This window comes from Chelonoidis abingdonii, chromosome 4 (genome assembly GCF_003597395.2).
Source record: "Chelonoidis abingdonii isolate Lonesome George chromosome 4, CheloAbing_2.0, whole genome shotgun sequence".
NCBI classification, from domain to species: Eukaryota; Metazoa; Chordata; order Testudines; family Testudinidae; genus Chelonoidis; species Chelonoidis abingdonii.
Genome location: NC_133772.1, coordinates 34999107 through 35015095, shown reverse-complemented (window position 1 = coordinate 35015095; position 15989 = coordinate 34999107). Strand labels below are relative to the sequence as shown.

General features: G+C 59.0%; 1 protein-coding gene across 2 annotated transcripts in view; it reads right to left on the bottom strand.

Moving 5' to 3' along the window:
• Window positions 1-28: 28 nt before the first annotated feature.
• The window catches only part of B4GALNT4 (beta-1,4-N-acetyl-galactosaminyltransferase 4), a 134062-nt gene continuing 118101 nt past the window's right edge, over window positions 29-15989 (bottom strand). For both annotated transcript variants that reach the window (XM_075065032.1, XM_075065034.1), the window contains exons 12-20: window positions 15572-15672; window positions 14724-14806; window positions 9205-10522; window positions 8480-8787; window positions 7697-7850; window positions 6062-6134; window positions 5788-5941; window positions 2384-2510; window positions 29-1568 (exon numbers count right to left, since the gene is read on the bottom strand). In XM_075065032.1, coding sequence (XP_074921133.1) covers window positions 1454-1568; window positions 2384-2510; window positions 5788-5941; window positions 6062-6134; window positions 7697-7850; window positions 8480-8787; window positions 9205-10522; window positions 14724-14806; window positions 15572-15672 — 2433 coding nt within the window. In that variant the 3' untranslated portion in view covers window positions 29-1453. The remainder of the gene's footprint in view (window positions 1569-2383; window positions 2511-5787; window positions 5942-6061; window positions 6135-7696; window positions 7851-8479; window positions 8788-9204; window positions 10523-14723; window positions 14807-15571; window positions 15673-15989) is intronic.

Sequence of the window (15989 nt, the reverse complement as noted above, 5' to 3'; positions counted from 1 at the left end):
CCCCCCCCCCCCCCTCCTGGTGCTAGTGTCACCCGTGCCCCCCGTGTACTGCCCTCCTCCCTTCCCCCTACAGAGGGGCCAGCAGCAGGGACGGAGGCTGAAGGCCATGGGATGGCTTGGCAGAGAATCTCTCCGGAACACTGTATTTACCAGCCCATTCCCTCCCTCAAATGCTACCAGGCCCAGGAAGCACCGCCCTGCGCCTGAGCTACTGTCTGGTTCACCCGCAGGCACCGCGGCGTCTCACTCTGCTCAGGAAGGGCTGAGCTGTGGGACAAGAGCCCTTCGGATGTGGATGGAAGGGAAGAGAAGGGGACAGAGGTGAGTTTATGGCTCATCCCCCACAATGCCCCCGGGGATGCTCTGAGGACACCCCTCCCAGCCGAATTCATGAGGAGATGCCCATTGAGAGGATCTGGGCTCCAGCTGGGGTGGGACAGCTCCTAACTGCTGGGCAGCTAGGCACAGTGAGCCTGGATCAGCCGCTCTGCCAGGCCCCACCTTACCAACAGCTTCAGGAGTCGCCTGGGTTTTTGACTGCAGATCTGGGGCTGGGGGGTTTCCTGACCAGATAGCTTGTGGCCCATAGGGCACAGCACCCGCCTCTGAAGGTAACGGGGCAGTGAGCCACGATGCGCTGACATCATACCAATCCCATCACTCACTCCTCCCCTTCTGCGTGTGACAGGGCACGGGGCCAGTGAGCTGCAAGGCCTTGCTCACAGATCTCCACGCAGTATGTTCATCCAACGAGTACCCAGCAAGGTTCCCGGCTCCCTCTGCACGGACAGCACAAGGCCTGTGTATTCGCCTCCCGGCCCCGCTATGGAACAGGGAGCTTGGCCTCTCCCGGCCACGCCAGAGAGGTGCATGGAAGCTCACTGCGACTCACGCTGCCCACAAGGGGTGCAATAGTGGCATGGGCACAGCAAGTGTGACACCCTGTGAACCTGGGCACCTCCCCAGAGTTGCTTAGCAGGGCTGGTCCTGAGATGCCAGGCCCAGGAGGGAAACCTGGCTGCCAGGCTGATAAGGACCTTTTCCATCGCCTCTCCAGGGGCTGGCTCCAGGCCTTGTTTTACCACCCCGCTCCCTGAGGGGCTGGGGCAGCACGAGGGGCTGGTTGGCTCCCTCCCTCTGACAGAATCCCTGACCCTCAGCGCTAATGAGTTAATAAACTGGTTTCTCACTAAGAAATTAGAAGCCTTAAGAAAAATCACAACCTCCCCCCCTCCCCTCAAAGTAACTGCGGTTTGTTTAGAGAGCTCTGGAGAAATCTCCAGCATCTCGCTCCAGCACGGTGTCTAGAGGCACCGCCAGTGGCCCAGAGACGACTCCTACGACTGCACAGGCTCGAAGTGGCAGAGCCGAGGCAGCTGGCTTTGCTGAACAGGCTCCTCCTGCCCCGGCGTGCGGAGGAGCCCTGGGCGTGGCTGGCAGCAGGGCCCAGGACCTAGTCTTTGGGAGCCTTCTTGCTGCGGGAGTTCCACATGCCGCGTTTGGAGTGGTAGTAATGGTAAAAGTTCCTGAGGCGCAGGCGTTCCACCTCCAGCCCGCTCTGCAGGACCCTGCCCGGGGAGAGGGAGACAAAGCTTAGGAGAGCACGGTGAAGAGGGCGCAGGCACAGCAAAGCCTCTGGGTTTTTTTTCCCCCGTTCCTCAAAGGCAGATAAAACCTGGTTCCCTGAGAGAGGAAGAGGCTTTTGTTCACTGTCACAAGCATGCTGCCTTGAGGCTGTGTTTGCAAACACCCATTGACCTCAAACACCTCAGGAACGTGTGGGAGGAAAGCTCTCTTTGATTGTCAGCGCTACCCACTCAGTACAATGGCCGCCTCTGAGACCTCCAAGGAGTCCTCTCACACAGCCAGTGGTGCCCTAACTTGGCCTTTCTGAAGTCTCCAGCCATTGTGCCCTCCCCACTACCGTCGGGGTAATTTATATATCAGCATGGAGGGAAAAAAGGGGAGAGCACAAATCCATTTTCCCCCCACTTTGAAGGAAAAAAGTACTGGAGATGTTTCAAGCAGATTTGCTCCACACAAGCCCCATCTCTCCTGTTGGTTTGCCTGCTGCTCCTGGCACCCACTGCTGCCCATGCCAAGCTCTATAGATAGGCATGAGAAAACTGGGTCACAGGACAGGGCAAGCTGAGCTCACGCCCAGCATCCCCCTCCCTCCCCCCGATTGTGTGGTACCATAAAAAAGCCCCTCAGAATCACAGGGCCTCAGAGGGGTTAACCCTCCCCGCCACCATCTTCTCTGCCAGGTCCCTGAATCAGCCATGTGTGTCTGAAGGGCATTAGGCCAGTCTCCATGCCCAGCCAGCATGCAGCTCCCCCTGGCAGGCAAGAAGCGCTGGGCAGGATGCCCCGCCAGCCATACCTGTCCAGTAGCTCCCAGTCCTCCCCGCCCCAGCGGTCTCGGAACTCCTCCGTGTTCATGCCCCCGACGCGGTCAAAGTCCGACTTGTAGATCCCAAAGAGGCCGAACCCGTTCACCTCCCAGTAGCCTGAGAAAGGAGGAAAGAGAAGTGACTCGCTAGCTCTTGGGGAAGGGGGCTCCGTGCAAGAGGAGAGAGAAGGGCAAGGAGTGGGGTTGCTCCAAAGCCCAGTCAGGCGGTAGCACTGAGCAGGGCCAGCGCTTCCATTAGGTGACCCTAGGCGGTCGCCTAGGGCGCCAGGATTCGGGGGGCGACATTTTGCGTGCTCCCCATGGGACGCATGGGAGCTTCCAGTTCCGCTCCCGCGACGCCGAAGAAGGACCTTCTGCCAATGTGCCGCGGAAAACAGTGGCAGGCACTTGAGCAGCTCAATGGCTGCCGCTGTCGCCTGCGGCATTTGGCGGAGGGTCCTTCGGCGGCGCGACAGGAGCGGAACTGGAAGCTCCCGCATGCCCCGTGGGAAGCGCACAAAATGCTGCCCCCTGAATTCTGCCTAGGGCGCCAGAAACCCTGGCGCCGCTCCTGGCAATGAGATCCCTCCGGGCTCTGCCATCCTTTGAGGCCACACTGCCCTCTGCTGGAAACCAACAGCAGCACACAAGCACGGAGAGGCTTCTGATCCCGGCCCCACAGAGCGAACCAGTCCCCCAGAAGGTGAGACTGCAGCTCCATTCTCGCACACGAGCTCCTGAGTTCGCGGGTACTGGCATTCAGCTAACTGCTCACTCCAAGGCTGCTGCACCTTCCTCTGAAGCAGCAGGTGCTGGGCCCTGTCAGAGGCAGGACACTGACCTGGATGGGCCTTGGGTTGGATCCAGCGTGGCACTGCTACGTGCCTGCAACCCCCGTGGGAGGAGAAAGGCTAAGCTGTTCATGCACTGAACACCCAGCTGGCCCTCTCCCAGTGCAGGCACTCGCCTGAGCCTGCAGCCGAGGAAAGCAGCCGCCGAGAGCCAGAGGGATCTAGTTTAAAGGAGCCGTCTCACACTCAGCCAAACGTACGGCATGGGACCAAATCGGCGGTGCAGGGCAGGTGTGCTGCGGGGGGCAGAGTAGGGAGAGTGCTGCTCCAGCTAGCTCTCCAGGGGATGCTCCGGAGGAAACCACCTCCAGACACACCCTGAGCAGCTAAGGTGGTCAGCACCATGCGGGAAGAAGAAACGTAGAACCTCAAGGAGCTGGGATATTTACTGGTGAGGAGCTTTGCCCCCCAGGCAGCTCCCTGCGAATGTAGTGGCAAAATAGGCTGAGGAACCTTGTGCTTGGGCAGCGCTGCTGTGCGGCTCCAGCCTACTGACCCGCTGACCTGCTGCTCCCTACGTTGGGATCAAGTGCCAGGCTCCCTGCACACACAGGCTGCCAGCCACCCCGCAGGCTGCTCAATCCCCTCGCCCCGCAATCTGGTCAAGACAGCTTCTCATCCATAGCTTCAGAGCGTGCCATAGCACTGCTTCCATCCCTCTCCCCACTCATCCCCCACTCTGCTCCCCAAGCTCAGCCCCAGCCCCTCTCCGGATTGCCCCCCTTGTCTCCTCTGCTCACTCCACGTCTCCCACCAAGGTACCCCCTTTGCTCAGAATAGCTCCCCTCCAACGTACGCCCAGCTCCCACTGCCTTCCCCAGATCGCCGCTAAGAACACCTTGATCGGAGAGTCTCTGCACACCACTGACCACCCCTGGTTCCTGGGCTGGGCCTGCTTCTGCATTTAGGACAGGAATTTCAGAAGGGGCTAGTAACTTGGGGTGCCCAATGGGAGACACTTTAAATGGGCCCGATTTGCAGACAGTCTGAAGTCAAATAGAGGCTCTTGTCTCCGAGCTCTTTGGGACTGGGATTCATTTTTCTGTTCTGAGAGCAGCTTCAACCTCCGTATAAAAGCACAGCGCAGCCCGCCATCAGCACGGGGCTGACGCAGGTGCCTAACTGTAAGCACATGAATAGTGCCACTGATGTCAGTGAGACCATTCGGGCGCTTAAAGCTCCTGCACTGGAGTCTTGCTGAAGTGGGGCCTATATAAATAATACCAGCACCGGAATGTGCTAGCACATTAGAACTATGCCCTGAAAGCCAGCAAGTGGCATGGCTGTGATCCCCATCACCACACCCCATGTGCCTCAGTTTCCCCATATGTCAAATGGATACCAGATCCCTTCCACTGGAAAGCACGGTGAGATCTAGGGGGTCCAGTGCTAGATAAAGATGATTAGTTCTTGTGGCAGAGTTCTGGCAGAGCACTCTGGCCATGTTTAGCCAGTTAGGTTCCTGGGGACAGCCTGAGTGAGGAGTTGCTGATTACCAGATCAGATTGGGACCTGGCTGCTAACAAGATAATTACCCCATTAACAAGGAGACTGGACAAAAGAGCCCAGGAAGGCAAGGCAAGGAAGGGCAGGGCAGGGCAAGCTGGGTCTGATAGAGGGAGCTCTCTGTGTGGGTGGACCTCTTCCCACCCCCACCCCTGGGAAGACTGACTGTACAGCTGTGTGAGGACGTAGAAGGCGGTGAGGAGAGGCACTGTAAATAAGTGACACGATGGTCTTTCCGAAGGGAAGGTCTCTGAGTGGACTGGGAGAGAGCAAAGACGATGGGAGCAGAGGGTGCCCCGTCACAATGCTGCTCAGTCTCTGTGTGCCTCTCACAACACAACGTGCTGGATTAATCTACGCAGTGGACAAGGGAAAAAGCGACAGCAAATCCTACTGATGAAAGCGGTATCTGAACAAACCTGCAGCCTCCCCTGGCCAGATTCACTGGACGACAGCACAATCCAGTGCTGGGGAGGTCGGAGCCAGTTAGAGGGGTGGGGCTGAGTGGGTTACAGCAGGAGTCAGGACTCCTGGGTTCAATTCCTGCCTTGCTGTAAGGCCCTGAGCAGATCTCGCCCTGTAACTGGAAGGGGGGATGCTACACCTTCCCTGCAGGGGCTGCATGAGGCTTAGTTAAGGCTCCGGGCGCAGTCCGTCACCCTACCTTAAGAAGCACCCAGCATTATTATTCCTTCTCACCCCCCGCCCCCAGCCTTGGGGTGCAGCGGTCATCGCAGTGGGGAAGGATGTGCAGGTTTAAGGAGCAGGGAAGATGCTGAGTTTCTAACACCAGTGTAGCCCGGCTCCTTAAAGCAACCAGCCTGGACCTGGACCAGAATTTTAGGTAGCAGCAGGTTGCTCATGTAATAGGTTTCAGCAGCACAGCACTGACTGGCTGCACCAGGAGCCCTGTCACTCTGCCTGCACCGTTAGCTGCCTCAGTCCATTAGCGGCTCCCATCCTGGAGCGCTGGCTCCCTGCATTTAAAAGCCCAGCATGTTTCCCGCTGCAAGAGCACCCGTGTGCTGGGGGCGTTACCGTTGGGGTCCCGTGGAGAGCTCCCGCAGCCCAGCCTCATGACGATGGGCGCGTAGGCCAGCTTGCCCTCCACGCAGTGCTTGCGGATGCTGTCCAGGATGTTGAGGGGGAAGTGGATGTGCAGGTCACACAGGAACACGATGCTGCGCCCTTCCTGAGGGAAACAAGCGCAGAGAGAGGCCGTGACCAGGTGGCACAGCCCATGGCAAGCCCCTGGGGGCAGGATGGGACAAGGCCAGCGGCTCAGAGCCAGAGCCCTCCCACCGTCTCTCACCTCAATGGAGTCCACCCCGGCCTGCAGCCCTGCCGAACGCTCGAAGTTCCCTGTGCGCTTCAAGTACTGGTACCTGAGAACAACGCAGACAGTCAATGGCAGCAGGGAGAGGTGAGGCGAGCTGGGGGCTTTGTGGGGACAGAGCTCAGTGGGCTCTGTTGGGCTGAGTGACCATGGGGAGTCTCCAGGTGGGCACACTGAGACAGGAGAGGGATCGTCTGGAGGGTACCAGGGGCCACTGAGCCAAGGGAACCCAGCTGAGCTCCAGGAAGCCTTTCATGGGCTAACACAGTACAACTCCCTGCCCCCTCGAGTGGCTACCTGAGGTTGAGAGTCCATTACAGCCTTCTGGCTCTTTAGCTCAGGCAGCAGAGGCTCTTGCTTTTAGATCGAAAGGTCTCAGGTTAACCCCCTCCCCATGACCCTGTGCCATCCCCCACCTGGGGGTGCTGTGTTACACTCAAGGCCAGAGGGGCTTGCACGCCTGACCGCTGCTGGGGATCTGGCTCTGCTTCACATAGCAGGGGCTGTCCAAAAAGGGACAGCACAGAGATGGGCTGGGGGTGTGGAGAGCCATGCAGGGCAGCCAGGGGGTTCTGTACACAGACTGTTAGCAGCTACAGGGCTCTCTTCCTCTCCCCAGCTCGAAGGCCCCTCTGGCCCACTAGCCCCTTTGCAGCCTGCCTGGCTCCGAGATCACCTGCAGCATCAGCTGTGCACTGGCACAGTATGTCTGCAGGCAGATCCCTCTGGATCAATCAGACCCTCAACACTCGGAGAGGTTCAGGGGCGTCCCCTCCCGTGTCCTTTGAGTAAACATGATCTTGGCCCATCCCAATACCATACAGCAGGGGGCACACTCCACCTATGGGACGCTGTCTCCAGAAAAAAAGCCGGGTTGTGGGGATTGCAGTGCCAGGTCTGCTGATGGTAATGTGTCCTGTGGTGCAAGATGCTTGGGGCTAAGGGTACGGAGAAGGGTGGGCAGTGGGTCAGGGTCAGGCGTGACACTATAGATGAGTACAGCAGCAAGCCACCAGCCTGCAGACTCGCTGGGGCAGGGACAGCGTCTATCTGCCTGTTAGGATGGTACCTGAAACAATGTGACTACGATCTTCAGTGGGGCCTCTGGCCACCCCGTGACACAAATAGCAGCAGCAGCACAAAGAGCATGTGTGCGAGTGTGTGGGGAAACAGGCTCACAGCCAGGCCGGGGATGCTAGATGCCAGTCCAGACTCAGTTGGCTGGGTAGAATGAGGGGGCTCATTGTGAGGGCATTTGGCGATAGCCCCCCGGGGTGCGGTTACACACACAGCATCTGGGGCTTGGGCTTCCACAAGTGCCAGGGAAAACAGGACCAAAGCTGCTGCTCTGCACTCAGCTCCTCTGGCAGCGCAAGGACTCTGGGAGGGAGGAGAGAGGTCACTTCCTTGCTGTCTGGGACTCCCTTCCCCAGATGCTGCAGGGCTTTGCTGGGTGTGTCTGCCACAGATGAGGCCAGAAATGGAGAATGCACTTTGGGCCCAGGCTCCCGTTTGTGGGGCTGGGGGTCCGGCAGGGAGAAGGTGCTGGGCTTGGCACTGGTGGGGAGGGACAGCGGCAAGGAAGGGCTCTGGGGCTCTCTGCTCCATTACCGAGGCAGCCGGGCTTCCTGCAGCGCCTTCTCCACGTCCATGTCCTCACTCTCAAAGTCCACCAGGATGACATTGAAGTTGGCATCCTTGGTGTTCCAGTACAGGCTGGCCATGTCTGCGATGAACTGCTGAACCCAGCGCGCCTGGTTCTTCACTGCCACACAAGTAGACACTGTCAGGGTCAGTGCTGCCCAGGGATCTATGCCCTGCCCCAGGGCTGAGAGCCAGACCCCAGCCACCCCCCAGGGATCCACTCTCCACCCTAGGACTGAAAGCCAGACCCCCAGCCACTCCCCAGGGATCCACTCTCCACCCCGGGGCTGACAGCCAGACCCCCAGCCACTCCCCAGGGATCCATTCCCCACCCCTGGGCTGACAGCCAGACCCCCAGCCACCCTCCAGGGATCCACACCGGCCCTGGGGCTGAGAGCCAGACCCCCAGCCACCCCTCAGGGATCCACACCCGGCCCTGGGGCCCAGAGCCAGACCCCCAGCCACCCTCCAGGGATCCACTCCCCACCCTGGGGCTGAGAGCCAGACCCCTGCCACCTCACAGGGATCTACTCCCTGCTGTGGGGCTGAGAACCAGACCCCCATTCCTTCCCCAGGGATCCACTCCCCGCCCCATGACGAAGAGCCAGACCACCAGCCACCTTCTATCTAATGCTTTGAATGACCCCAGAGGTCCTGGTGCAGGTGGCCGCTTGGGGGGAACCTTTGGTCCCTGGAAGGAGGGTGCAGATAACGCCCCTTCCCCCACCGCGGTCTCAGCTACGCTCTCACCTGGCACCACAAAGTGCACCATGACATCCTGCCTCCAGCTGAGCCGCAGGGGTCGGCACAGGATGGGCTTCCCATACAGCAGGCTCCAGGGGCTGGGCTGGGGCTCGGTGGCCATGGGTGTGGGCCCCTCGGGGTTGGCCTCAGTGCTGTCAGCTGGCCTGCCCTGGTGCAGCAGGACGTAGACGTACTCCGAGAGCCGCACGGTCCTCTGGCCCCGCTCCAGCAGTTCCAGCTCCAGCAGGTAGCGGTTCCCTCGTGCTGTGTCTCGCCGCTTCTCCACGTTGACGATGCGCAGCAGGGTGTAGATCCTGGGGGAAGGGACACTATCACCTTACCAGGCGAGGCCCAGGCCCGCATCCCACACCAGGGACCCTGCTCCCCACAGCCTGGCTAGTTGAAGGACAACGTGCAGCCCTGCTCCCACCCTTCCGGGGGGGGTGTCATCCAGGCCAGGAGAGCACCCCCACCTCGCAGAGGGCAGGCTCTGTGGGGTGGGAAAGCAGGGTGGGGAAGCTCATGGCTCCATTCTCCCCTGGCCCCAGAAGGTGCAAGGCTGAGGATCTGTTGGGGGAGGAGAGTGTGTGTAGCCAGGGCTGGATGTCCATGAAGACCACCCTGCTCTCTTGCCTGCCCAGGTGGGGGCAGGACTGAACAGAGCTTAGCCCTGCTGGTCCCCCTGGCCCTGGTGGCAGCCCTGGGCCTTGTTCCATGATTTCTCTCCCTACCCCCCATTCTTCTCGTTGAGCTTCTCCATGTACTGGGCCACCACGTCCACCACCTCGCCTTCGCTCAGCTGCAGGTTGCCCGAGATGTTGCAGCGCAGGTCGTTCCAGTCGGAGCGCAGGAGCTCGAAGTCCACCGAGCTGACGCTGAACGTCCTCTGCCAGTTGATGGAGTCCTCCAGCCAGCTCGGCTGCAGCTCTGAGTTCTCGTAGCTGTAGTCCGACAGCTCCTCCTCCTCCTCCTCCTGGGCCTTGTCCAGGGCCTCCTGCTGCGACGCTGTCACTTCCGACATCCTGAGGAAGGACGTCACCCGCACCCCGGCCGACAGGGCTGCCTCTGAGGAGTTGTAATCCAGGGCTGCCACCGTCGCGGTCCTGGCTGGGGTGGTGGTGGGGACCTCCAGGGCCTCCTTGCCAAACAGCCCCTTGGCTGGTGGCAGCTGTATGCTGGGCCGTGCTCTCCGCTCGCCCACAGTCTCGGGGTCCTCGTGCCTGTACAGCTGCTTCCACTTCCTGATGCTGGCCCTGGGGCTCTTCCTCTTGGAGGGATCCGTCTCCCTGGAGCCGTTGCCTGGAAGCCAGGGTGCCCTGTGGCCGGGGATGGTGCGGAGCTTGGTGGAGGGGGCGGAGCGCCTCTGGGGGGCCCTTGAGTTCAGGTGCACCCTCCTGAGTGGCTTAGGGTAGAGGAAGACACCAGGGAAGGTGGCCTCCTGCACTGGGGCCTTGCGCTTGCCAGGCTGCAGCCGGGTCACATACACCTTCTCTTCGGGCTTCTTGGTCTCCTCCTTGGCCACCTTCTCCTCCATGGGCGCCAGGAGCCTGCTTAGGCCCTGTGGCTTGGCTTTGCCCCCGAAGAGGGGCAGGGAGAGGTGGGGTTGGCGACTCAGGACACTGCCCCGTCTTGACGGCGCCAGCAGCCCCAGCTCATCTTCCTCCCCGGCGTTCGCCTGTTCCGGCTCCTTGTGCGTCCAGCTGAGGGAGCGCCCCCGAACCAGGGCCTGCTCTCGTAAAGGGGGAGTGTTCTCATAGCCCTGGGAGTCCCTGGCTGTGGTGGCGGAGCTGGGGCTGCCCCCGTTGTGTATGTCCCGGGTTCGTGGCCGCCCTGGCGCGGCACCATCCACATGAACCGGCTGTTGCTGGTGGCGGAAAGTGTAGTAGTTTATGTTGCCCCCGTAATCCCTTGCAGACAGAGGGAGCCCTTTGCCTTTGGTCCCAGTGCCCAGGGGTGGGCTCAGCCCCCTGGGGCTCTTCTCCTTGGCATTGGAAGGCGGGTCCGTGGGCTCGGGACTGTCTGCTCCTTCCTCCTCCTCTTCCAGGAAATCTGCAAAGCAAACACACCTCGGGTAGGCCAGCGAAACAGACAAGATCCCGAGGCGTTTGAATTCAAAAGGCACCTGAGACTCGGATTCTCCAAGCGCAGGCCACTGCAGTGTGCTGACCCTTAGCAGTGGGTCACAGCCAGAGCATTTCAGGCCAAAAGGGACTACCAGGCCCTCTAGTCTGAGCCCAGGCACATCACAGGCCATCAAATCCCACCCAGCTACCGGAGCAGACACATTATTACTGCGTCTTAACAAGTGAAGCCTGTGCAGGGAGGCACTGATCCCGGCAGCCAGTGTCCAACATCCAGGTCGCTGTGGGGGCTCTTGCGGGAACATGATCCAGGGGGAGGGGGTGCCTGCCTAGCTACCTGCACAGGTGGGACTGTGCCCTAACATCCCACCACGCCCTGCATCCCTGGGCTTCAGTCAGCTGACAAAGGAGCTCAGGATCCAGCCCCTTCTTGGGATGGCAAGGAAGGAGAGTCCAGTGGCTGCGTCGCTATCCTTGGGCTTGGGAGGCCCACGTGCAATTCCCTGCTCCGGCACAGACTCTTGGTGTGACCTTGGGCATGTTACTTAGCCTCCGCTCCCCATCTGTGCAATGGGGACAATAGCACTGCCCCGCTGCACAGAGATGAAGACATGACAGAACAGGAAGCACTTTGAGATCTCCTGCTGAACAGGGCTAGAGAAGAGCAAAGTGTTATTCATTTGTTAGCATTATTCAGGGATGTTTTATTGGCCAGAGAAGTGACACTAGGGTGTACAGAGCAGCCAGGAATCTGGGATTGGACCCTTGATTGTCAGGCTGATCTGCTTACAGTAAGCTCATTGGGGCAGGGACTGTCTCGCTAGGTGTACGGACAGCACCCAGCACACCCTGAGCGTAGGTGGGGCCTCCCATTAGACAAGTAATAAATCATAACAACTAATACTGTGTCCATTTGTCACTGGTATCAATCTCTGGTTGTTGGATTGACTGGCAGCAACTCTGAGGTGTTGGCTCCGTTCCCTTGTTTCAACCCCATCACCAAGGGAGAGAGTCTTGATTTTGCTACTGGACTAAATAATTGCGATGGTGTTTCAGTCTCTCAGGCAGAGGATCTGAAAGATGTTTCGTAATGAACTAGCCCTCACGCCCCTCAAGGGCACACATGAAAGGTTAGATGGGGCAGGCTCTGAGTTACTACAGAGAATTCTTTCCCAGGTGTCTGGCTGGTGGGTCTCACCCACATGCTCCAGGTCTAACTGATCGCCATATTTGGGGCCAGGAAGGAATTTTCCATCAGGTCAGATTGTCAGAGACATGGGGGGTAGGGTTGTACCTTCCTCTGCAGCTTTGGGCATGGGTCACTTGCTGGTTTGAACTAGAGTAAATGGTGGATTGTGTGTAACTTGAAATCTTTAAATCAAGATTTGAGGACTTCTGGAACTAAGCCAGAGGTTAGGGGCTATTGCAGGAGTGGGTGGGTGAGGTTCTGTGGCCTGCGATCTGCAGGAGGTCAGACTAGATGATCATGATGGTCCCTTCTGGCATTAAAGTCAATGAGTCTATTAGTGACATTCTATAAATGGGAAGAGCGAGGTTTACAGTTCCCTCAGGGTTCCATTTTTGCCAAGTTGGAGAGACAAACAAAGGCATCAAACAGTAACAGAGGCACAACACACAACGCAAAGGATAAAATGATGCAGTTCACAGGTGCTGGGTGTTAATTTATACCAGCGGTTACATGGTTAAGACAAGCACACTGGACCAAATTCAGCCCTGGTGTAAGACCCACTACAATCTACACTTACATGACAGCTGGATTTGCCTTGCCAACCCCAGCTTTGATAATACAGTGCTGCTACTAGCCCCCAAGGTTTTTCTTATGCTCATGATTTGCATGATGGTAGCAGCTAGACACTGCAGTTGAGATCAGGGACCCAGTGTGCTGGGCACTGTTCAGCCCTATGATAAAGGGACACCCTCTTTGAGGTCAGGACTGTCTACATAGCAAAAACCCCCAATCCTCAGCAGTGAGTCTCAGAACCTGGGTCTACAGACTTGGGCTTGCAGGGCTCCCGGGTGATGCTACAAACAGCTGTGTAGACATTCCGGCTCGGGCTCTGAAACCTGTTCCTCTCTCTGGGCATCAGAGCCTGGTCTCCAGTCCAAGCCTGAACATCTACACTGCTATTTTTAGTGACAACGCGCTCAAGTCTGGAGACTCGGGTTTGGAGACTCGCTGCCACATGGACACACCCAAAGAGTTTACATTTTATAGCACTTGGTATATCCTGAAACGCTCTGCAGACATGAACAAATTAGCCCCGTGAATATGGATAATCATCTTCATTTTGCGGTGGGCAAATTGAGCCCGAAAGGTGCACTGACTGGCCCAAAGGCAGACAGCAAACGGGCGGCAGAGTCAGATGACATCCTCCCTCCTATCCAGTCCTGTGCCCATTTCTCAGACCGTGCTGCCTTCGTTCAGAACAGGAACAGTTCCTCCTTGGGGAGAGCCTCCGGTCGATTGCTGCTCAGGAGGCAGGTGAGTGGGAGGGCTCTGGCACCCTATGGTATATAAATCCTAACCATGGCACAGCCCTCTGGCATGAAATGATGTCACTGAAAGCTGGGCAGGAGGATTCATGCTGCTCCTAGCCATGGAACTCTTCTGTGAACACCTTTGGAGAAGCCAGGGCTGCAGGTCAAAGGGGCAGCGAAGCTCTGAGCTACTCTGATTAACACACTGCACTCATGAAGGGACTTGGAGGGGAAAGAATTGACAGATGCTGTTTTAAGGCAATTAAGTCTCAGCAGAAATCAGCTTTGGCCTGGCTCTGATTTTCCCTTCCGGCTGCCAAGGACGCATGTGGGGTGAGATGAGGGAGAGCTCTTGGGAACACACAGCACAGGGCAGGAAGGGTTGTGCGCATTCATGGGTGGAGATCAGTGTGGTACTGCCAGCGCAACTTCCCCCACAATAAGATGGGAACCCAATGCCCTCCCAGCAGGGCTGCCGAGACCGAGCTAAAGGCCCTTGGTGCAGCCAAGGGGAGGGGACCCAGAGTCATGTGTAGGAACCCCGCTTTTCCAGCTGCATTGATTGATTCCAGTGGGCTGATGGAAACAGCTCCACATAGGGGTTCACCGCCAGCTCAAGGAGCATGCTGGGAAAGTCAGCCGCAAAGACACAGAGGTGCCAATGTGATCATGCTCAGAGGTGCAGGTCTGAGTGCCCCCAGGTGCAGGTCTGAGTGCCCCGAGGGGGCAGGGAGGGAAAATCCCACCAAGGGTGCATTGGGGGCTCGGGGCCAAGTGCCCCAAGGGGGCAGGGAGGGGGAATCCCGCCAAGGTTGTGTTGGGGATGTGGGTCCGAGTGCTCCGAGAGGGCAGGGAGGGGGAATCCTGTCAGGGGTGTGTTGGGGGCGCAAGGCTGAGTGCCCCGAGAGGGCAGAGAGAGGGAATCCTGCCAGGGGTGTGTTGCGGGGCACAAGTCCAAGAGCCCCAAGGGGGCAGGAAGGGAGAATCCTGCCAGGAGTGCATTGGGGGCACGGGGCTGAGCACCCTGAGAGGGCAGGGAGGGGGAATCCCGCCAAGGGTGTATTGGGGGCACGGGGCCGAGCACCTCGAGGGGGCAGGGAGGGGGAATCCTGCCAAGGGTGCATTGGGGGCACGGGGCCGAGCACCCTGAAAGGGCAGAGGGGGAATCCTGCCAGGGGTGTGTTGGGGGTACGGGTTCAAGAGCCCCGAGAGGGCAGAGAGGGGGAATCCTGGCCCTAGTGTACAGGGTGAGCTGCACTTGGAAGCTGGCAAGGCAAAGCCGTGAATCTGAGGGGATTCGGTGGTGCAGCAATCAGTAAATGGGAAGACAGATTCATTCACCAGTATCCAGAATTGCTGGGAGAGAGGCAGGAAGTCTCCATTCCCACCCGGCATTGCCCCAGGGTCACTGACCGCCCAAGTGGGCTCACTCCTTCCTTTACGCCCCGCCCCCTAGCCCTGTCTGACTTAGCAACTTCTTCCCCACCACCCATCTGGTGCCCAATTCAGCAAGCAGGGCTCAGCGCTGGCACACAGAGCCTGGGCGTGCCAGGCCATGAAGCACCATCCCTGCTAGCAGGTGGCAGGACAGACTAGCACGGCAGAACGCTGCTGAGAGAGGGAGGGCAGCAGAGCAAGCGGTGTCGGCTGGGTGTACGAGGGCTGCTTACTATCTGCGTTCAGGAAGAGAAAGGCTCTCTGGTGAGGATCCTCCTCTTCCTCATCCATCTTCATGTACTTGTAGAAGCCAAACCTGGGTGGGAGGGGAAAGAGGCAAAGCACAGTGTCGCCAAGATGCGCGCACACAGCTGCACTGACACTGGCCCAGCCTAGGGCAAACCAAACCAAACCAATCCAAACAGGGGCACCTCTTTAGTTCCATATCCTCTCACCTGGCAGGACAAGAGCTGAGATCCCCAGACTTGTTTAACTCTGGGGCCCGGGGGTTAGGCCTGATCTGCCCACCCACTGCTGTGAGCCCAGAGTGATGGGCTGCTCGGACACTGGATGGGCCCCAGATTTCTCCTCTCAATCTCTTGCTGTGAATCGGAAAGTAAAGGAAACATGCTTCCCTGCTCCTGGAGAGGCTGATGCAAAGTGGGCATCTGCCCCTGGTCTGGCATTTCCTGAGCCAGCTCACGCGGAAGGAAGGTTGCTGGCTGGAAAGGGGCCTGGCACAGGATGCAGAGCCTGAGGAATGGGCTTGATGGGCACAGTCCGGTTCCCTAGGAAACGGGGTCCATTTCTCAACCACCACCCTCCCTGTGGGCAGGCCCAGCCACCCTCAGCACCCTGGCCAGGCCCCCGGCAGAGCAGGGCCCAGGCTCAGTGTGTGATTCCTCCCTGTGAGCACCTGGGCTGGGGACAGAGATTCTCTGGGGCTGTCCCTGCCCTGGCACTAAGAAGCCCTATGCCCAGGGGCTCTCTCTGTTGTGCCATAGAGTCCCTGGCTCCCATAACAGCAGTGCCAGCACAGGGCCCGCGCTGAACCTCCCTGCCTGCCCCCCCCCCCACTCACTTCTCCAGGTAGAGGGGGGATTCTCTGTAGAAGCACTTGTTCTCCGTCTCCATGTGGGTGAGGCGAGTGAAGTCGTTGGGGTACACGAATGAGAGGTAGACCTGGAGAGCCGAGCAGAGGAGTCACTGAGAGCGTGTGCACCCTGGGGCATGGCGAGGTACGCCCACGACCAGCATCCCCCAGGGGTCCAGGTGTGGGCACACCTGGTGAAGGCTCTGAGGTCATGAGCCCGTTCGTGCAGGCTCCTTGGACCGTGGCGTCTCCTGGCAGAGAAGCCTGATGCTCATCAGTCCACAGCCCAAGCCACCTCCATGGCGTCTGCCAGGCCAGCACTCAGCCAGCTCCTCTGAGGGGCCCTAGAGACAGCTTGGGGCAGGGGAGGGGACTGGAAGGAGACGGCCCATTTCAGCATTGGTGT